The 23,196-nt window shown below is 26.3% G+C and overlaps 1 protein-coding gene across 3 annotated transcripts in view; it reads left to right on the forward strand.

Moving 5' to 3' along the window:
- The first annotated feature begins 517 nt into the window (after positions 1–517).
- The window catches only part of LOC100203706 (programmed cell death 6-interacting protein), a 43,019-nt gene continuing 20,340 nt past the window's right edge, over positions 518–23,196 (forward strand). The window contains exons 1-10 of one of the 3 annotated variants that reach the window (XM_065811112.1): positions 1,351–1,444; positions 1,502–1,603; positions 3,779–3,997; positions 4,467–4,521; positions 12,497–12,563; positions 16,350–16,631; positions 17,311–17,420; positions 17,514–17,630; positions 18,063–18,128; positions 22,228–22,514. In XM_065811112.1, coding sequence (XP_065667184.1) covers positions 3,795–3,997; positions 4,467–4,521; positions 12,497–12,563; positions 16,350–16,631; positions 17,311–17,420; positions 17,514–17,630; positions 18,063–18,128; positions 22,228–22,514 — 1,187 coding nt within the window. In that variant the 5' untranslated portion in view covers positions 1,351–1,444; positions 1,502–1,603; positions 3,779–3,794. The other 2 variants (XM_065811113.1, XM_065811111.1) reach the window with 2 other exon arrangements.

The raw sequence follows: 23,196 nt of genomic DNA on the forward strand, positions 1-23,196 counted from the left end.
TTAGACGGAGGAGGATAAACTACAATTTCAAGTTAGTTATCAAGTTTACATTTACATTTTTTGTTGGTACTCTGCTTGTCGAATCACGCATTCTAACATCTAGTGCAATATCAGTCCACTTTTCTCTATGATGTCTTTTCAACTCGACTACTTCTTACTGTTAGTCTTGTTTACTTCTGTTTTTCTTTAAAACTCACTTACTTTTAATCCATCAAAACGGGTTATGATCCTCTTTAGTGAGATGAATTTGTCTTCGCGTGCATTGGTGTGTGGCCTCTGTGGCAATTACCTGGAGAAGGATAAACAGAAAAATACCAAGTTGTCTTATCACATTATTATTTTATATGCTTAACTACAGAAACCATATAAAGTAATAATAATCGTAAAATAATAATCGTATAATAATAACTTATAATAAACATAAATAAGAAATATATAAAAAGTTTTTCTGGTTAATCGCTAGCTAGCGACCCTTATGGCCAAATCGCTGTCTTTATCGCAACGAATGATGATAGCTAATTGCTAGCCGATTTCCCACCGGGTAGGCGTTAAAAGGTTTTTTCAAAAAATTTTCAAACTCTGATGAAAAATTCGAAAGACGGTAATTTTACTTTGCCTTTAAGCTTTCTGATGTGTAGGGGAAAAGGTTTTCATTCCTACATATAGTAGAATAATAAGTAATCATAGTTAAAATAATATGATTATGATGTAATAAAACTGTAATATTTAATGTCAAAGTCGGGTAGGCGAGACAAATACTGTTATTTTTATTATATTATGTTATGCTTGATGTAAACATAACTCAAACAGAAAGCTGATGACTATAAGTAAGATAGCATCTTATTTGTTCTTTACTTATATAATGGTTTTAAAAATAAAAAAGTATATAATAATTAAGGGTAACTATTATAGTAATAATAGTTTAGGTATTGTATATTATAGTGGGGTAATCAATGATTATAATATGTTATTATGACTGTAATAACTTTGATTCAATTTTAATAGCAACTTATCCATAAAAAGTTCCAATAAGACTATTTATTTTTTCCCCTTTAACTCAATAAAAATCTAAAAGACTAATAATACCATTATTAGTATTTTTTTTTCTTTTTTTCTTTTTTTTTTTAGTTTTTTGTTGCTTTTTTGTTTTTTGTTTAGTATTTTTTTCAAGACTTTTGTTTTAAACTGGTTTTGTATTACTTACAATATCTCTTTTCAAAAATGTCTTATGTAAGACTTCTTAATGGTTTTGCTAGAAAATATAAAATAAATAAAAATTTGCTTTATTTTCCAGAGTATATTTTTAGTTATTTTATAAAAGTTTTTATAAAATAAATAAAAATATACTTTAGAAAAGGTAATTGTTACAAGACAGAAGAACCTAAATAAGAAAAAACTTATTTTTAGTTACCTTAGATAAAAATTAATATATTATTATAAAAAAGTTTACTCTCAGAAAAAAGTAAAGAATCTTGAGTAACAATAAGTTGAAGTATGTTAGATTTTAATTTTTGAACTACATTAGCTTCTTCAAGTTAACAGCGTTTAAAAAATGGTTCAAGAGTATCAAAATATGCTAGGAAATAGAAAGTATTGATTTGTGGTAAAGTTTTTTAAATCTTTCTGTAGATTGTCAATAACTAAAACAACAATGTATATACTGCTTATCCCTATATATAGCAACTGCTTGCACCTTCCCTATTTGCTTGGGTGTCAAATAAGCAACAATAGTAGTCTTTTCTGGGAATAAGGTTTAAAAAACCTTTTATTCAAAATGTTATGTTTTCTAATAAAGTAGATGGCATTGTGGTATGTTAATTAGCAGAATTGCTCCATTTCGTAAATATAGTTGTATAAAATATTTTAATGTTGCTATTAATATGGTATTTAAAAAAATTTCAACTGATATCACCAATTAAAAAGTTTTTTTCCTCATTACTTTGAAAAAAAAAAAACTTTATGCGGAGCTGTATTGGCAATTTGAATTCGCTCAGTGGGCAATATAAATAAATTGTATTTTGTGTGTTTCTAATTAAAATTTAAACTGTAAAAACCTTTTTATTATCTTTGTTGAAATACTTAAGATATAACCAACATACGTAGTCATGCCAGTCAAAGATTTGAAAACTTGCTTAATGAATTAAGATTTCATTGAAGTATGTGAATACATCAACGGCCTGTATTCTGATGTCATGTTGACATAAATTGCAGATATTCTTTTAAGATTTGAATTAAGTTGCCGGAATGGTCTTTGATGGGGGATCAGTTTTGAAATGCTTGGTAAAACTGAAAAAAGCATTTTTAAACAGAAGGCATAGTATTTTTATTGCTTGGCACATTGTAATGAGCTGATTATTAAGTACTGTCAGGTTCCCTTGGCATCTTCCATTAATTTACGCAATAGATGTTTAAATAAATTTAAAATATGTATAAGTTTATTTCAATCAATTGATGGACACCACAAGGAAAAGTGATTAAAGTGATGTTAGATAAAATTGCAGAACTCCAGACAATACTTAACAGTCTTCAACCTGTATAATTATTACCAACGTAGTTCCTCAATCAAGTATCAAAGTGTTTGCAGAGTGGCAATAATTGCAAGTGTTTCCATATCAGCCTTGCATGATATGGAAACACTTGCAATTTGGACAGATTTAACATTGAAAAAGTCTCCAAGCAGTTTGTGAAAATAAATGACAATAGATCAAGTTATTTCTACTAATACACTTTTTATTGTTATGTGTATACACTTCTTATTGTATTGAATTATACTTTCTCCATTTAGCAAGTAACTAAGAAACAGTGAATTTATTTGGTGTAGACTGTTGTTATAACCATTCATGTAAATTTGACTTTACACATAATTTTTAATATTAAGCAAAGTTGACAAAGTTTCATTGTATTTTATATTTTTTGGAAAATTGAAGAATTATTTGAACAGTTCATTTGTATTAATTATGCAGTATTAAAGCACTTCCTTTGTAAATGAAAAGTCCCTGGTAGTACTGATCTTAACTTGTTTTTCTGTACAGCAATCTAGTTAGTCAAATTTTTTTTTGGGGAATAAAAGAGTGGAGAGTGTAACCACAATATTAAAAAAAGGCAGCCTCCTCGACTGTAGTGGTCCCCTTGGGCTTGGGGAGGTAAATAACATTAATATATATATATATATATATATATATATATATATATATATATATATATATATATATAATATATATATATATATATATATTATATATTAGATATAGTATGTACTAAAAGTTTTTGCAAATGCCCTAGTGTCTTGGTTTGCCACCTGTTTTCCTTAAGCCCTTCCTATGTGACTGCTATTATTACAAAGTTTTAGGGTTGAAGCTATCCATATTTTTTAACTCTTTTTCAAAGCAATACTATGTTAAAAATTTTATTATGAAATTATGTTAGAATTTAATTTTCTTTAAATTTAAATTCATATCTTAATTTTCATAATAAATTTTAATCTATATTAATTTTTACATAAAAATTTTAAAAATATATCTTAATTAGTAATTAAGATATATTTAAAAAAAAAAAAACTTTTTTATCTATGATTTTCTTATTGAAAGTATTATTATTTCCTATTGAAAAAAATTATTAATTTATCAAATTATGGTTAAATTATACAAGAGAATTATACAGAGTCTTGTTTAAACCTTTTTATCTTCTTGTTTAAATCTCTTTAACCTTTTTTAACCTTAATTTTTTTCCCTTGATTTAACAACTTTAAATAATTTAAATTTGTTTTTATTTATTTTAGTAAATCGTACAAAACAATGAGTTCATTCTTAACATGTCCATTAAAAAAAACTCAAGCAGTTGATATAATAAAGCCTATTTCAAACTACATAACTAATACATTTTCTGGCAGTGTGCTTAATGAAAATAAAAACGTAATTGCAGAATTCAGCCAGCTTCGTGGAAATGCAGTTGTTCATTCTTTAGATAAACATGAAATATCAATAGAAACTCTACAAAGGTACTTGTGTCAGATATATAATAATAATAATAATAATAATAATAATAATAATAATAATAATAATAATAATAATAATAATAATAACAATAATAATAATAACAATAATAACAATAATAATAATATTGTATCTAAAATAATGTTAGTTTAAAACAATTTGAAGAAAAATTTGAAAAATGATTTTTTGTAATCTAGCTGGCAGTGTACAACTTTTTTTGAAGTCTGTCAAAATTAATGTTTCTGAGTTATAGAGAAAAAAAAAGAAAAGTCTATTTTTTATAATATTGATGTCAAAAGTATTTTAATGGGTTTTACTACTTTTGTTTGTTAGAGAATTTAAGGTTAAGGCAGATATTATAAAAAAGTTGCTTTTTTAAAAAAGGTTTTAGTATTGCATCTTGTTAAACCTTGAGCATTATTAATTTAAGTTTTTTTTTTAAACATAATGAAATTATTTGCATTTATTTCAAAGGTATTATGATCAGTTAGTAGCCATGGAGGGAAAATTGCCAATAGCAGAAGATCAGGTATTTTTTAGGTCTATATTAAATTTAGAAAATGTAGTGTATAGAAGTGTTTCATTTCTCTTATGTTACACTTAACTTGGTCAAATATCTCCTAATCAAAATTCTAATATCAGGCCTTGTTAGAAAGTGTTATGCAGCTCGCATTTTGCCTGCGAAAAGGCGATTTGCCTACGCGTTCAGCAGTTTTGCGCTACGCAAAAACTTTTATCTTTTAGAATATTTAAATTATCTTTTGATGTTGTTAACATGACGTTTATTCAGAAGAAATAAAGTTGCAAGTAAAAGCATTTAACCACAATTCTAAACTAATAGATTTTTTGTTAAAGAAACAGTTTGTTTAATAATTTTTTTGTTGTTGTTAAAAATTAGTTAAAAGAAATAAAGTGTTTTAAGCTTTATCTTAAGGAATTAGATATATAAATTCCTAGTTTAAAAAAATTCACGACTTATTTTGATATAAATAATTTATTTATAAGATATTTTGTTTATTTTTTATTCAATTACGTAAATTTTTAATGATGTTTGTTTAATTTACGAAAATAAATTATGATCACGAATATGTTATCGGTAGCTGATAAATAATAAAAAAAAACTCTTTATTGTTTAAAAACATTATTAAAAAGAGTTCACAAAACAAATAAGAAAAAATTATAAGAAAATAAACAAATATTATTTTACATTTTATGAAAAAAATATATTTTTCAAATCAAAATTTAGTTTTTAATTATTTTAAAAAATAATAAAAATGATTTTTCAAATAGGAACATTTTATTTGTAACTTTTGTTATAGTGAGAAAAAACAATTGTTTGTATGATTTTTAAGGCGTTAATAAAATAACTTTAATTACAATGAGGTTCTTGAAAAGATGCTAGTGACGCAATATATCTTCAAACAATACAAAATATATTTGCTGAGTTGAGTTACTCAGAAATGCGTTATGCGTTTTCGTTACACAGCAAAATCTTGTAACAAGGCCTGTAATATATATATATATATATATATATATATATATATATATATATATATATATATATATATATATATATATATATATATATATATATATATATATATATATATTGTAATTTTGTATGAACTGATACTCTGAAGATATTGTTGTTCTGAAGAGCAAAGTAAGCACATAAATTTGCCACACATAAGGATGAAAAAGAGAATTTATAGGTATTAAGGATGGAATCAGGAGTAAGAAAATGGCAAGCAGGATAAAAGATGCAACTTTAGCAGATGCTAACTTTGTAATAGATTAAATATATGGTTTCTATGAGAGGTCAGTAGTGAATAGTATTCAGAGAAGATTATAGTAAATGACACAGTAAGAGTAGTCTAGCAAATTTTACAAAATGTAAGGTTTAAGGCTACTTCAAAGACCATGAATATATATATATATAAAGTCTAAGTTAAAACAATTTGGTGGTAATGTTTTTTGTTTTATTTTTTCGAATAATAATAGGCACTTTGTTTGTGTTTTTAATATTTAAAGGAAATGGCCCAAATATAGTGTATGAAATCTTAAGCAATAACCTATGTGGTTGCATCCTACTAATTAAAAAAAAATTGTAACTAAGGGCCCCTTATGTGGTTTTGACAGTGCTCAATAGAAGTACAACAGGTGTACCTCCATGCACAACATGAGTTAATACCAGGCCTTGTTACGAGATTTTGCTGCGTAAGGCAAATCAAAGTAACTCAGCTCAGCAAATATATTTTGTATTGTTAGAAGTTATATTGAGTCACTAGCGTCTTTTCAAGTACCACATTGTAATTAAAGTTATTTTATTAGCGCCTTAAAAATCATATAAACAGTTTTTTTTTCTCACTATAGCAAAAGTTACAAATAAAACCTAAGTTCCTATTTGAAAAATCATTTCTATCATTTTTTTCAAATAGGAAGTAAATTTTATTTTGAAAAAAATATTTTTTTCATAAAACGTAACATAATATTTATTTATTTTCTTATAATTGTACGGTTGGTTTTTTGTTTTTTTATTAACTATTAATAAATTTTTTCTTATTTATTTTGTGAATTCTTTTTAATAGTGTTTTTAAACAATAAAGATTTTATCAGTTACCGATAACATATTTGTGATCATAATTTATTTTCATAAATTGTCATTAAAACTTTACGTTGTTGAATGTCATTAAAACTCTACGTTACGTTTACGAATGTCATTAAAACTTTAAGTTATTGAATTGACAATAAACAAAATATCTTATTAATAAAATATTTACATCAAAATATATCGTGCATTTTTTAAACTCTTATGACAAAAAATAATTTATATATTTAAAAGGAATTTATATATTTAATTCCTTAAGATAAAACTTAAAACACTTTATTTTCTTTAACTAATTTTTAACAGCAACAAAAAAGTTATTAAACAAACTGTTTCTTTAACAAAAAATCTATTAGTTTACAATTACGGTTAAATGCTTTTATTTACGACTTTATTTCTTCTGAATAAACGTCGCATAAACGATATCAAAAAATTCTAAATTTAAATATTCTAGAAGATAAAAGTTTTTGCGTAATGTAAAACTGCTGAACGCGTAGGCAAATCGCCTTTTCGCGGGTAAAATGTGAGCTGCGTAAGCTTCTTAACAAGGCCTGTAATACTCTGATATTTTATAGCTGTTGATGGAATTAGTCTCTCTCAGAGCTACCACAGAGTCTTGGAAAACCCAGCCTCAAAACTATTAACTGAGTTTTTGAGCTGTACTCATATAAGGAAATAACAGAAAGAGTTGTATAGCCAATATCAAGTAAACGTAAACAAAAACTAATGAGTTATATATATTATTATAAAAAAGATACTAAAATCAATAATTAATGGCATATCCTTTACTTTTTAGGATCATGGCACATTTTTTGGCATTGATGAGTTTATATCATTCCATGTGGCTTCAATAGCTTTATATAGCTCATCAGCATTTTTAAAGAATTCTTTGCATTTTAAAAGAAGCTCAACTCAATGCCATAAATTATCAATTCGATTGAGTTCAGATAATTGAGCTTACCACTTCATTACTTCAATTTGATTTGTTGCAAATGTTTAACAAATTTAGAAGTGTGTTTTAGGTTGTTGTCTTGCTTAAATCTCCATATAAAAACATATTTTTATCAGCATGAGAAGCCATCATTTTCTCAAAACTACAACAATAAACAACAAGGGGTCTTTAAACAATGTCAAAATGGGCACTTTTGAAAATGTCAATTTAGAAAACCTTGGAAAATCCATTCCTTAAGATGCCCTATTCGCTTTTTTGTTCTATTCAATTACCTTGAAAAAAAAAATGACTAGTCACATCTTAATTGGTTATATAAATGTATAATGGTTAAATATAAAATAATATACATGGAGTATAAACTTATTATATTTATGGAATATGTATATAAAATTTTATATACCCAGTGGGTACAAGTGTTGTTTAAGACATCTAAAAAACATATTAATATGTATTAATTTGTGTTTTAAACGTCTTTAACTCAACTTTTATGAAGCATAAAGTTTAGGTTCTATATAAAAAATTTTATAAATACAATCATTCATTAATTGTATAATTGATTATACAAATGGCTATAAATAGATTTGATTAATAAAGTTTTGTACAGAGCCACCCTAGTGCAGAATTTAGCGTGCTTGCCTTAGAAGCTAGAGATCTATGGTTCAACGCCACCTCTGGCCAAGTTTTAAAACATTGGTTATGAAGGAGGCTTCATAACCAATGTTATAAACTTCCGTACAGATGCTTTTCTGCTGTGCTCTATGATAAAACCGTAAGGACTTTTTAGGGCACCTAAAATTAAGAAAAAAAAAAATTTTAGGGCTAAAAGCTTAGTATATATTTTAATAAAAGTTTTTATTAACTAAACAATACAACTAACCTAAAAATATTTTCATTTTCCATTTTAAGTAATCTTTCTGATAAACATTAGATACTGTTACTGTAAAGATATAAAAATTTCCACGCTATCAGCCATTTTTATATATTTTTTTTGCAGCTAAAAGCTTTTTTACTGATCAAAATTGTGTACCAAAGTTATTTTGATTACTCATTGGTTAATGGAGAGAATTTTTATGTTTTGTAAAAGAAGTTACACCATTATAATTTTAAACTTATCATGCACTATGGAGAGCTTTAACAAACATTGACTTTCTCTTCAAATATTTAGTTTATAGTTAAATTACTAATACAGTAAAAGATTTATTAATACTAATACAGTATAGAGTTACTAATACAGTAAAGAAGTTACACCATTATAATTTTAAACTTATTACTAATACAGTAAGAAGGTTTCGTAGTAAGTTACACAACAATGATTAGTAACTTAAATTTACCCAAAAGTGGAGATAGAATTTTACTATTCTAATGTTGCAAAATGGATCTATAATGCTATTTATTGTATGGATTGATCCAAGTCCACTAAAACCAGAAAAACAACCCTAAACCATTGCACTTTTTCTGCCACCATGCAGGTTCTTTTTGTGTATTTAGGATCCAAAGATTTAACCTTAGGTCTATTTATCTTCAAATTGAAATTAGAAACTTTCAAATTAAACTTTGATTTATTGCTCCACAATACTCTTTTCCAATCAGTAACAGTTCAGTATCTTTGAGAATTTGCAAATTTAATTCTACCTTTTGGATTCCTTGGAGAAATTCAGAGCAGAAATAAAGGTCTTTTTTGCTGCTCTGAAGGTCAGAAGTCCTGAATGTTGTAAGTCTGCAAACTGTATTTTAAGACACTGAAAATTTCAGTTTTTGAATGATATCACAGGTTTTGTTATGAATAATTCTTTAATTTGTTTTGTCGACAATTCTTTATATTTGTTTTTCATATTTATTGTCATTAACTTTTAACTACCAGAATTTACTAAATTACTGAAAAGTTAGTTTAATTAAGTAATTAACTTAAAACATTGTAGAAATGTTATTATGTAATAATATTATTGAATGCTCTTACAATCATATTCTGTCTATAACTAAATGAATAAAAAAGATTTTGTTTTATTTGTGAATAGTTATAAACTGGTTATAACAATTATTTTTTATTTTTAAAACGCCAGCGAGTAATTAACTAAAAACATTTGTTGTCAGAAAAAAAAAAGCTAATTTTTTTACTAGCAGTTTTAAGTTGTTTTTTTTGTTTTTTTTTTACAAAATGATTGATATAGGCTTTTGTTATTAGAATTTGTTGATAACACTTGTGTTATTTTTAACTTTAATGTAAATATTTTAAATGTTTACAAGAAATTTCATTTCCAGTAAAATAAAAGCTGGTATAAAAGCCTTATAGGTTTAAACAATAGATTGCTTATTGAACAGTATATTTGCTTATTGAACAGTATATTATAATAGTTGCGCTAAAATTGAAAATCAATCAGGCTAAACCTAAGCATCACATAGTTAAATACAGAGTTGTTAGTCCTTGGCCTTGGCCTTGTCTTAAGGCCAAAAATTAAGGCCTTGGCCTTGAAAATTTCAGCCTTGACCTTGATTGTTTTGGCCTTAGCTTTCAAAAAAAATGCATAATATTAAAGAATTAAAAGTTTTCATTCTTTATTTTTATGTATTTTTTTTGTGGCTTTTATATATATCTACAAGTATGTTTTCTTATTGAATTTTGCGCATAACTTTGGTTATTCTCACAACATGTGGTTTATTGTCACAGCAATTGTTACCTACAATTTTGTTAATAATTGGCCTTGACATTAGGTAAAAATTTAAGTCTTTGGTCTTGAAAATATTTGCGTAAGCCTTGGCCTTAAAACTCTTACTTTTGGCCTTGACCTTGAAATTTTTGGCCTTGGCCTTGTAATTTTTGACCTTGGTCTTGGCCTTAGCCTTGTAACATGTGACCTTGGTCTTGCTACTTTTGGCCTTTTTAACAACTCTGGGTAAATATGAGAAATACATTTTGTATAAAGCTATATACAAATATAAAAATAAGTTAGCCTAGACTAGCTTTTTTAAAGCATACATAGTTTTAATGAACGCTTTGTCTGTCAAGTGATAAAATTAACTAACTATTGAGTCAAGCTAAGTTAGTTAAATGTAAAGTTTTTTAAAGTAATGTTTTATTGCTTGTTGTCACTGTATTTCTGATATCTGAACAAATGTAACTTATAAAACTAACATTGTCTAAAGAAATATTCAGATTATTTTGCTTAGATTAATTTTATTTTATTTATTTTATTACTTTTTTTTTATTTACGTTGTATTAAAACAATATTCAAGTTTTTCTTCTGTAGCTGAATGTTTTAATTGTTTCAATAAAAAACTAAGTTTTATTAAAATTTAAAGAATAGTTTAATTCAAACAAAAAATCAAACAATTAAAACAATAGACAAGTTTTTCTTTTTCAGCTTCTGTATTTTAAATATTTTGATATATTGATAAAAGTTTTATCAAAATTTAAATTTTATTATTTTTATTTTATCTGAATTTGTAAATAAATAAATAAATAAATAATGAGCATATATTTTATGTATTTGCTATTAAAATTTTGTCACAGCTGCAGTTTTTAAAATGTTAACAACATCAATTGTAACGATGTTTTAAATTGTTACAATAAAAATTAACTACTTCATTAAAATACTGCTTAAAAATATCTATAAATATTATCAAACAAAAAAATTTTTAGCGTAACGTAAATGGCATGGCAAAATGTAAAAATGCTTTTTGTGTATGTAAAATGTTCTTTTCCTGACGCTTTATAACATGTCCTGGTATCATTAGTGCTGTCAAAAGAATTCTTTTTGATGTGACAAATAATTTTTCAGTAAAACAACATGTTTTTTGTGGCCCTTGTGTTCTGTTTTTAAGTCACTCATTTTATTAAATTGTTTGATTATTCAATATAAATTTAACTTGTTAATGATGAACTTTGTTGGAATTTCTTATACATAAAAACTAATAATCAATCAATCAATCAAATTTATCGACAGGCTCAAGCCCCAATATAATAAATATAAAATGAGTAAATTAAAGTGGATTAGAATAAAACAAAGTCTAACGCACTTGAATATAAACAAGACCCCAAATAAAAAAAATTATATATATATATATATATATTTATATATATATATATATATATATATATATATATATATATATATATATAAAGATAAGAAATTAAAGTGTTATAAATATAACTCAGCTCTCCATTTAAACATCATTATAAGTATTTTTACCAATTTGATTCAATTTAAAGAGTATTTTTTCAGAAAAAAAAAGCTGTAATTGAAGTTAAAGAAATATAATTTTTATTTGATTGCTTATGTTTTAGAGAAATTGTGTTCTAATACTAAAGTATTTGCAACACTTGTTAATGTTATTATCTAACTGATTTTTCTGATTGTATATAGTCAAGTCTTTTCAGGCTTTTTATTACTTATATAATAATTTATAATTATATAAGTAATAAAAAACAATTTTAAAGAGATAATATTTTTTTATCTGTTATTTTTAAGTGCATACTTAATAATACAAATAAAATGATGTTAAAGTATGATATTATTTAATACTGGTTTTATCTGTTGAAGCAATTATTTTTCTCTGTTTCATTTCTTTGCCTTGTAGGCATTAATTGATTATTTTTACTTTCAAATAATAAAGACATAAAACATTTTATCAATCCTAAAAACAAATGTTGAGGAGCAGATTGACTTGTGATTAATTTATAAAAAAAAAGCCCATTAAGTAATTCTGATTTGTGATATGGCTCAAAATAAAAGTATGTGTGTGGTATTTTCTTTTTTTTTTATAAAACTTGACATTACGTTGTTTTGAAGCAGATTTTTCAAACTAAATGCCTTACCAAGCATAAAAATGTTTTATACAATTTAAAACTAAGTATTTTTATAGTGACACCATCTCTTGAAAGATTTGATGATGATGATGATGATGATGATGATGATGATATGCGTTGATAGTGAAAAACAATATTTTTAGATCCGAATATCATTCACATGGTATGATGCCTTTAATAAAGGTTCTATTTTTGGATCAACAAAATGCTGTAAGTTTTATTTGGTTTTGAGTCAGAAATTTGACTTGTTTTGAAACTATAATATTTTGTGTAATTAAACAATCAAGTTTGTATAATAAAAATAGACATGATATCTAATATCATATCTATTGTGATAAACAAGCAATCCAAAGATTTTATTGTGTTAGAGCTTTATTTGTGCATTAGCCTTTCTTCTATAGTTATGCTAGTGGTAGTTCACAAGTCAGCATATTAAGGTGGTGTGCTAAATGCCCAATGTAGCTTATGTTTTTCCCTTCCTCCATTAACATAATCAGAATAATGTTTTCACTTAAAATGAATCTCACTACTCTTCTGGATGTCTAATCTTTTAGATTTTCACTCAAGGACTCTATCTACTATCTATTCTTAGAATCATTTGTTCTATGTCACTTGACTGGATTGCTTTGTTGGTCACTTGTATGCGATCATAGTGTTGTAAAAATATTATTTTCTAATTTATAAAAGTGTTACTTGGTTTCCTTATATCTAAATTGTTTTCATCAAAAAGTTACAGAGTTATAAAATACATTTTTACTAATTAATGTTTTAAAAAGAAATCATTTAATTTATAATTGTTTATATCCCATTTTTATACATACAATGGTTTTTATTGATTTTAATGAAATAATATTTTAATTGTATGGCTTTTTGAGCAAGAAAATGAATTTAAAATAATTTTTTAAGTCATAAAATTGTATTTTTTTGAAATTAGGCTTGTGCTGAGCCTGGTTTTTCGAAACACTGAGTCTGAAAGAATTCTAAAAGAATTCTCATAAACAATAATACTTCTTCCTTTTAAGTTTTTTTAAGTATTCTTTCTAAAAAGTTGCATCTACACGTCTATAGAGGGACTTATATTTTACATAATAAATTAGTTAGCAGATGATAAGTAAAAAATTTCTTTCTAAATATTGCAAAACTATTTTACATTTCTTTGAAACTAAATTTTTCATTATACTAACTATTTTACATTCTCTCAAAACTGAATTAAAGTTTTTAATTAATTTTAATTCAAAATTATATTTAATTTAAAGTCATTAAATTAAAGAAAAATACACATACGCAAGTTGACATTAAAATGCAATGTAAGATGCAAGCAGCGCAACGGTTATTACTAATTCAAAGAATTCCACAGTTATATAATAAATTATTTAGTTCAATCGTAATGTAATTGGATTGCAAATAGTTTAAATGTTGCCTTTGAAGTTGTGATAGAAAACTGAGTAATAAATTTTCTCAATAGAGAGCATCAAAATTAAAAGCGACTTATAAACAACTTGGTACTAATAAGCAATATGTTGCTACAAGATGATGTAGTTTCTACAATATGGTTGAAAAGATGTTTGATGCCAAGAGTACTATTATCAATTTATACAGTTGATATGCTTTCTATTCAACACAGAGTTCATTCCAACTGGGCTTATTAAATAAATTTTTTAATGTTTTAGAATCATGTAAAACTTCAACTCTTAGCAAATATAAAGATTCCTTCAATTTTCTAAATGTCAATATGAAGATTCCTTCAATTCTCTAAAAGATTTTTTTAATTAAGAGTTTAAGTTTGCAAGACTTTCTTTAGTTGTTCTAGTTGAACAAATATCAGTTGACAAAAAACTGAATACATTTTTACATGATAAGTGTTTGTCTATTAATTTTTTGTGACCCTAGATACAAATTAACATATGTCAGAAGAACAATGAGATAAAAATAAAAAATTGACTAAACAACGAGATGCAAGAGAAACAGTTTAGAATCTTCTAGTTCTGACTGTTATAAACCTGCAGTAAGTGAAAGAAATGAACCTTTTTAAACGCAGGTTTAAAAAAGAGGTTTCAGAGTGTTTAAAGCTCCTTTCTGTAATGAAAAGTCTCTTTCTACAGTAGAAAAACTGTGGAACCTCTTTAGCTCAAACGTTTTCTCCAGCACTACCTTTTTTATTTGAAAGTGAAAAAACCTTTTAGTACAGGTGGCAACATTTATAAACCAAATAGAAACAGGCTATCACCTGAAAGTAGTAAAAAATTAATGTTCATACATTAATGGATGAATGATGTTTCAATGTAATAGATATATTTTTATTTACCTATGTAAATAAAAATATATCAATTACATTGAATTTTTTTCATTTAAATGAATGAATTTATTTATTTGTCTATTATTTATACTTTTGAATATTATCTTATAATATAGAGCTCCAATTAACACAAAAAATGTAATTGTAAAAAAAAAACTTTTTTTGCACCCCATACCCTGCCCTCATTCCTGGCATGGCCTTGCGGTAAAGTAGTATAGTTATTATAAAATAGTATCTTTAGTACATTAGTTCATAATTGTTATTTTTTAAACATATATCTCTAATTAAAATATCATCTTATAATTTGGTAGAGTTTAAAATAGTGTTACTTTTATAGTTTACAGCTTGTAATAAGCAAGTAACGTATTTAATACTATAACTATATTACTTTTAATGTTTTTACTTAGCATGATACTTAACATGATACTTAACATGATACTTAACATGATACTTAACATGATAATTAACATGATACTTAACATGATACTTAACATGATACTTAACATGATACTTAACATGATACTTAACATGATACTTAACATGATACTTAACATGATACTTAACATGATACTTAACATGATACTCAACATGATACTTAACATGATACTCAACATGATACTTAACATGATATTTAACATGATACTTAACATGATACTTAACATGATACTAATAATATGATATTAGTGATGATAATATGACCCTTAATAAAAAATTTACACATAAACAATTCTTTTTAACTTTTTTTAGAATGGTAAAAAAAATATGCTAAATTAGAAAAAAATAAGTTAACAAAAAAATATAGATTTTGTTGTAAATGAAATATACAATAGTATTTAATACATGTTTAAAATTGTTTACATACTTACTATATTAAATAAGTAAGGTTAAAACATTTTTTGTTGCTTTTTTAATAAAAAATTTATTTTAACTTTTTTTTTCACCCCACTAATATCAATTTACATTTTTGCAGCACTTATTTCACTAACATTAATTTACGTTTTGTATTTTGCATAATTGCAGCGCTTATACTATATTTGACATTACCAGTTAGAGTGGCAACTGCAAAAAGATCTTTCAGTACATTAAAAATAATTAAAAGACATTTAAATTTAAAGACATAATGGCATAAGACCATTTAGATCTGCATTAAGATGTTGTTGCAGTCAATCTGGAGGATCTGCATTCATATGTTGTTGCAGTCGGTCTGGAGATTTTTTTAGTTTATTTCATATCATTAATTATGAAATTATTTTTTTTTCTTAAGATAAATCTCACTTTAATAATTTTGTTTAATACTGGTCAAATAGTTCTTTATTGTCTACTTCTTCTAATATACAAGAATTCTATTTGACGCCACTATCAGATCTGCTACTATATCAGATAATGTAATTTGATTTTTCTTAATTTTTTGGTTTGTTTAGTTATAAAAAAGCATCTGTTATCTTTATAATAATTGTAAGATAACATTTAAAATTCATTTGTTAAAATAGATTTTTTTAGAGTTACTAATAATGATTCACAAAATTCTAAAAAATTAAACATCCTAATCTTGCTATAAATAATACTTTAAAAAAATTAAAAACTTTTAAATTAGTTTAATTTAGGATATAACTCAGTTTGATAATATTTAAAATGTTTAAACTTTATACAAGTTGCAAAAAGTATTATTTTTTGTTAAAATATTAAAAAAAATTTTTAAGCTCTTAGTTGTGGGGATTATGAGCGGTTCTGTGTTTTGTTTAATATGGCTGCACTGTTATCACAGCTAGCAAGCATACAAAATCTTTCTACAGATGATGGATTAAAAACAGCAGCAAAATATTATCAGCAATCAGCTGGCTTGTTTTCATATTTAAAAGATAATGTTTTCCCAGCTCTTCATACACTACCAACACCTGACTTTTCTATAAGCTGTTTGACTGCCCTTGTATCTATTATGCTTGCACAAGCTCAGGATTGTTTTTATCAAAAAGCTTCATCAGGTATTTTTTATTATTGTTATGTATTATCCAATATGTTTTTAGTTATTTTTATTTTTTTTATTTGCAAATTTTTTTTTCAATTGATGTTGTTTCTTTCTGTACGTGATTGGTTTTATTTAATTTTTGAAAAAGTTCACCCACCATGACCCTTGATTACACACAGGCTCCCATATCAGTGAGTTTTTTTTTCTTCCAAAGCGTATCAACCTGGGTCTCAAAAGAACCAGAATTTCATAGAGATTTCAGAAATAATAATTGTTTTTAATAAGAATAAATTGCTTAAACTTTTATATACAAAAAACAACAATTTTAATTAAAAATTGAAAAGATTGTTTTTCATGACATTTTGTTTGCAATATTTTTTTTTTAAATGTTTCAGTAGAAAAAATTATGAATTTTTAAATCAATATAAAATTCTGGTTCTTTTGAGACCCAGGTTGATATACTTTTGAAGAAAGAAAAATTCACTGATATATGGGAGCCAGTGTGTAATCAAGGGTCATGGTGGGTGACCTTTTTCAAAAATTAAATAAAACCAATGACTTTTCAGTTACTTTCAAACCAAAGTTCATCTGTTTTTTATATTGGAAACTGGACATACCAAAAATTTACCAAAAAGTCAACACCCTAGTGCCACAGCCATTACACATTTGTACTTAATTTTTTTATTATTATACAGATAAAATGAAAGATGCTGTTGTTGCAAAAATTGCAATGCAAACCTCAGATTTTTATCAGGATGCCAATCGAAATGCGGCACACTATGAAACAAAAGGATTGTGGGAAAAGGTGAAATCTGTTTAGGTATTGTAGAATTAGCTGCCAGAAGTGTTGAAATAATAATCTAGTAAATTAATAGTTTAAAATCTAAGTTATTTTTAGGATTGGATTCCAGTTCTTCAAGCAAAGCAATCTTATTTTGCTGCAGCTGCTGAATTTCATCAATCAAAAGTTAATGAGGCTTCAAATAAATATGGTGAAAGAGTCGCACGTTTGCAGGTTTGGCTATGATTATTATTTACTCTGATTATGCCATTTAGTTTATACATATTATTTTATTTGTTATCCATATCTATTATGACTATTTATTTTACTTATAAATGTTATATATGTGTGTGTCTGTGTGTGTTAGAGATGTGTTTCAAGGCTTAAGTCTTGGTCTCGAGATGTCTTAAGACTTATATTTAACTGTGTTAGTCTTGTTTTGAGAGTCTGGAGTATTGGTCTTGGTCTCAGATATTCACTGTTTTGTACTTTCTTGATTCTTACAAAAAGTATCAACACAATGGATGGATTAGTAATTAATAATAAACCATTGATCACTTTTCTAAATGTGAGGCATACTTTAGGCTGAGACAAAATACTTTCTCTATGACAGTATTGTTTCTTTGACAATTTACCAAATATTTGATAATAAGAAATCTTTTTTAGAAAGCTGAAAAGTTAATAAATGATGGTATAAAAAATGCTGGCAACCTAAATATTCCTGACCTAAAGGTAATTATGTTTTTACATTTAAAATAAATAACAGTTTGTGTGTGTGTGCGCGCGCGCATATATATGTGTGTGTGTGTGTGTGTGTGTGTGTGTGTGTATATCTATGTGTATATATCTGCGTGTATATATATATATATATATATATATATATATATATATATATATATATTTAAACATCTTCGCTTCCAATAAGGCTGCAAGCAGCCACTAATTAAATTTGGAAGTTACTGAAAGAGAAAAGACGAAGATTGTAAAGCAAGATAACGATTGACGGATGACTTGAAGGATTGAAAATTATATGAATCAGGAAAGCAAGATGGGGGAAACGAATTCCAAAGAGCTGATGTTCGAGGAAAAAAAACTAGACGAATAAGCATTTTTGGAGCACTTAGGAACAGTTGCAGTAAAAGAATGAGACTTAATTGAATGACGAGTAACAAGAGAATGAATTTTAGTAGACGGCACAAGAGACACTAGCTCTTTAGAGCAGTGCCCATTATAGTATTTGTAGAAAAGGGAAAGAGAAGCAACATTATGACGATGTGATAATGATTGGCTGCAAGAGCAGGTCCAACTATATTTACAATGCGTTTTTGCACCTTGTCTAAAAGAGAAAGGGCATCATTAGAAGAACCACCCCAGATATGGCAACATTATTTCATACAAGGCCGGATTTGAGATTTATAGAGAATAGAATCCGAAGTACGAAAGTGACGAGCTCGATAGAGAGATGCAACCTTAGCAGATGCTAATTTTGCAACTGATTTGATATATGGTTTCCAAGAAAGATTGGAAGTAAGAGTTAATCCTAGAAGATGAAGAGTAGATGACTCATCCAGTACATCACCATTCATAAATATAGGAAGATCTAAATTATTGCGATAACGATTGGCTAAAAAAAGTTTCGAATAGCAATTGCAGCAGCACAGTGTGAGGAAAACCATGGAGGAGAGTGATGCTTGACCTGAAATCGTCGAGAGGGAACAAAAGATTCCGTGCCAGCCTGAATCCACGAAGTTATGTAAGAATCACATTTGTCGACCGGAAGACAAAAGATTTCTACACAAGGGCCATCACGAAGAAAATCACGGAAAGAATCCCAGTCAGCTTTAAGAGGTTCGATAATAGGGGGATTCAGGTGATGAAGAAGAATGAGATATTAGTTTTAGGAGAAACTGAGCACTGACTAAGATCAGAAACAAGACATAAGTTGAGTAGAGAAGGTAAATGATTCGGGTTGTCAGGAAAGCAAGTTGGAAAGTTGACTATTTGAGTTAGAGATTGAGAAAGGCAAAAGTTGTGGGCTTTAATGCCTGCAGAATCAATGACACTAGAGCCAAGCCATTCAGAGTGGTGAGCATTAAAGTCACCGACAACAACTATATTAGCTGATGGATAAAGAGAGAGGGCATGGTCAATATGATCAGAAATAACATCAAAAAGAGTGCAATCTTGAGATGAAGGAGAGCGATATAGAACAAATAGAAAGGCAATAGAGTGAAGTGGTGCTAAACAAAAGCACATGAAAGAATAGTCTGTAAATTTATTGTTTTTGGTACTTTATTCATTTTTAAATTAGATTGAAGAACTTGACTCAAAGCATAGATAGTACTCAGAACACTGTTTAATAGCCTAAGCAATTGCCTCATTACTACTAATAAACCCTAAGCTGTAAGAAAGGGCTGCAAATGTGGCCTCCGCAATGCACACCAAAAGTGAAAAACATGGCACTGTTAATACTTTGATATTTTTCAGCTGTTAATGGAATCAGCCTCTCTGAGAGCTACAACAGAGTTCAGGAAACCTGACTATCAGACAGCCTCAGAACCATAAAACTGAGTTTTAGAGCTGTACCCTCATTAGGAGATAATAGAATGAGTTGCCTAGTCATAAAAACAGAGACACAAGCAATACCCATGCATTGAGACAAGAAAAATCAGCATTCAACATCCTAAACTGGAAACAATGTATTAAAAATACATCTGCGCTAGCCTAATAAATGAAGAAGGGGTGCGAGGCTGGTCAACAGATAGAGTCTGTTTACTCCTTAAGTCTTTGCCTACGAGGCCTTCTACAAGACAGTAGCCGGGTGCATTTAACATCTGCCCAAGATGAGTATTTTTATCGAGACACCATCTCTAGCCTTTACTCAACCAAGAGCCCCAAGGCAGGGGGTGTTTTAAGTTGGAATTGGCATCTCCTAGCCTTTGCCTAAAAAGGCGTATCCTACAAGGCAGCAGGACATGAAGCAGATTGTACTGGATTACATGTTACCAGTAGCAGGATAACCTGACCTGACTGAATATATATATATACATACATACATACATACATACATACATACATACATACATACATACACACTTTATATATTTAATACTTAGGCTTTCACAGGAAGCATGTGTGGTTGCACCTTTTGTCTGACCACACATATGTTATGGTTTGACAACTTGGCCATGGCTCTTTGCATGTTTTAATAATTTGCGCATAATATACTTTAAATTAAGTTATTAATTTTTTTATAATAAAAGAATTATAAAAGAATAACCGAAAATAACAATAACAAAAAAAAATCAAAAATGAAACTTGAATTAAAATGTATTGTTTATGTTATATTTGCGTAAAACATAAAATATTTAAATACATAAATTTTTATGTATTTTTTCTATTTTATCACCAAAGTTTGATTTTAAAAAAACAAGATTTATAAATACAAAAACTAATTTTTTTTAACTTACAAATACAAAACTTTGTGCTTGTAAATTAACAATATATATTTAAATACATATTTTTTAAAATTGAAATACCTAGTATAGTATATATTTAAATGTGCCGATGAAATTTACTTGCTGGCCTCGTGTGGTGAATGAATCTCACTCTGCCCTTAAATGCCATTGTTGCTTATATAAATACATTCTAAAGCTTTAAATATCATATTTAATGCAATTTTAAATCACTTTAATTTTATTTAATGATAAAAGTTATAATAAAAAATTAGATAAACAAAAATACAAATATAAATGTGAATATAAATAAAAATGTAAAAAAGTTTGAAAGGTTTTTTTAAGTGTTTAAAAATTTTTGATTTTAGTTTTTTAAGTATTTAAAAGATTTTAGTTTTAAAATACTAAAGTGTTTAAACTTAAATATATCAAAAACTTTCCATACAATGTATAGTGTTTTTATCAACATGTTTTTATCGACAGCCAATTAAAAACTTGTTTCAGCTATTTAAAAAGTTACAAGAGGATTGTAGAAATTGACAAAAATGTTTTTTTTAAAATTTAATATTATTGAGCATTTTTTTTTTACATTTATAATTTAAAAATGAAAATAAAAATAAAAGAAGCAATGCATGTAAATGATCATTTTAACTAAAAATATATATGTATCTTATATTTCTATTTGTATATGTATGTGTATATATATATATATATATATATATATATATATATATATATATATATATATATATATATATATATATATATATATATATATATATTAATCACATCATGTTCTCATTAGGTTGATGCCCTATCTATTATTCAGTTATGTAACATATTATTCAATACAAAATGTTGTCTTGATAAGTAACCATCATGAAATAAAAAAAAAAAAAGTTATGATTAATTAAATTATAAAAAATATAAAAATTAAATAAAATTTTTTATTTTTTTCTTTATTCTCATGTTTTATATTCAACCTTCATTTAAAGTTTATCATTGTGTTTTGAATCAATAATGATAATGTTGATAGAAATCAATTCATTTTATTATGCAACATTAAACTTATTAGTGTACTCTAAGTTATGTAACATAAAATTTTGAAAATGGTTTTTAGTTGTTTTTATTTGAACTATGAATTAAAGCACTTTTTGTTGATTGTCAGGTCTATGTTTTTATATGTTCTTAATTAAAGCTTGAAATTCTCTATTATAATTTATCAATTAAAAAAAATAGAGGAGGTAAATACACTTGGGGTCCTCATCTTGTTTTCAAAAAAATGTGCAATTGGAATATTTTGACTTAATTCAACCTTATTATTTTTACAGATAAATACTCAATAACAGTTGTTTTTTTTCTGTTTTTTTTTGTAGAACTTGGCCGGCCATATTTCTAAAAACCTTGTACAAGCTAAAAAGGATAATGAATTTATTTACTTGGATAAGGTTCCAGCTCAAGATCAGCTAACACCTGTTGAACGTGCTACACTTGTTAAAGCACTCCCTATGTCTTCACCAATGTCAAGTAATTTCCAGGATTTGTTTACAAAACTTGTGCCAATGTCTGTTCATCAAGCTCTCTCAACCTACAATGGTGCAAAAGGTGCTCTCATCAATAGTGAAGTTGGAAAACTGAGAGAAGCTACACACTTTATGAATGGGTATGTTTAGTGAATTATAATATTTAGGAAATATTTAAAAAATAATTAGCCTAATTACTTATTTAAAAAGTAACAGTTGTCCACATATTTCAAATAGAGTTTATGCCATAATAATACATAAATGCCTATTAAGCTAGTATCTCACAATATTTACATATATCTTTTGTTTTTATGTGGCCCTAAACAGTGAGACAAAAGTTACATGAAAGTTACAGGTAAAGCAACACACAACAAAACTAAAGTGTGTCCTCAGGTGATTGACCAAAATTCTGTTTTGATAAAAAATAAAAAAGTTATGTATTTTTATAAATTTAGAAAAATAAATTTTTTAGTTAGTAAATAGCACGTATCTTTCTGCATCTATATAAAATATATATCTGTATCTATATGAAAATTTCAAAATCGCAAATAATTAAACCATTGCAGTGCGCATAATATTTTGAATCTTGTACTGATAACATTTTGTTTATAGAAAATAAATTTGTTTTAAATAGTTTAAATAGAAAGTGAACAAAGGTTTCTTGGATGTAAGCTTTTAGTTATTTATATAGATTTTTCTATTTAGTATTTTTATTTTTTATTGTTATTAATTGATGACTACAATTTTATTATTATTGTATAAAATTGAAAAATGTTGTCGAAAAAATAAATAAAAAATGTAAAAAAAAACACACATTTAAGT

This window comes from Hydra vulgaris, chromosome 11 (genome assembly GCF_038396675.1).
Source record: "Hydra vulgaris chromosome 11, alternate assembly HydraT2T_AEP".
Classification (NCBI taxonomy): Eukaryota; Metazoa; Cnidaria; class Hydrozoa; order Anthoathecata; family Hydridae; genus Hydra; species Hydra vulgaris.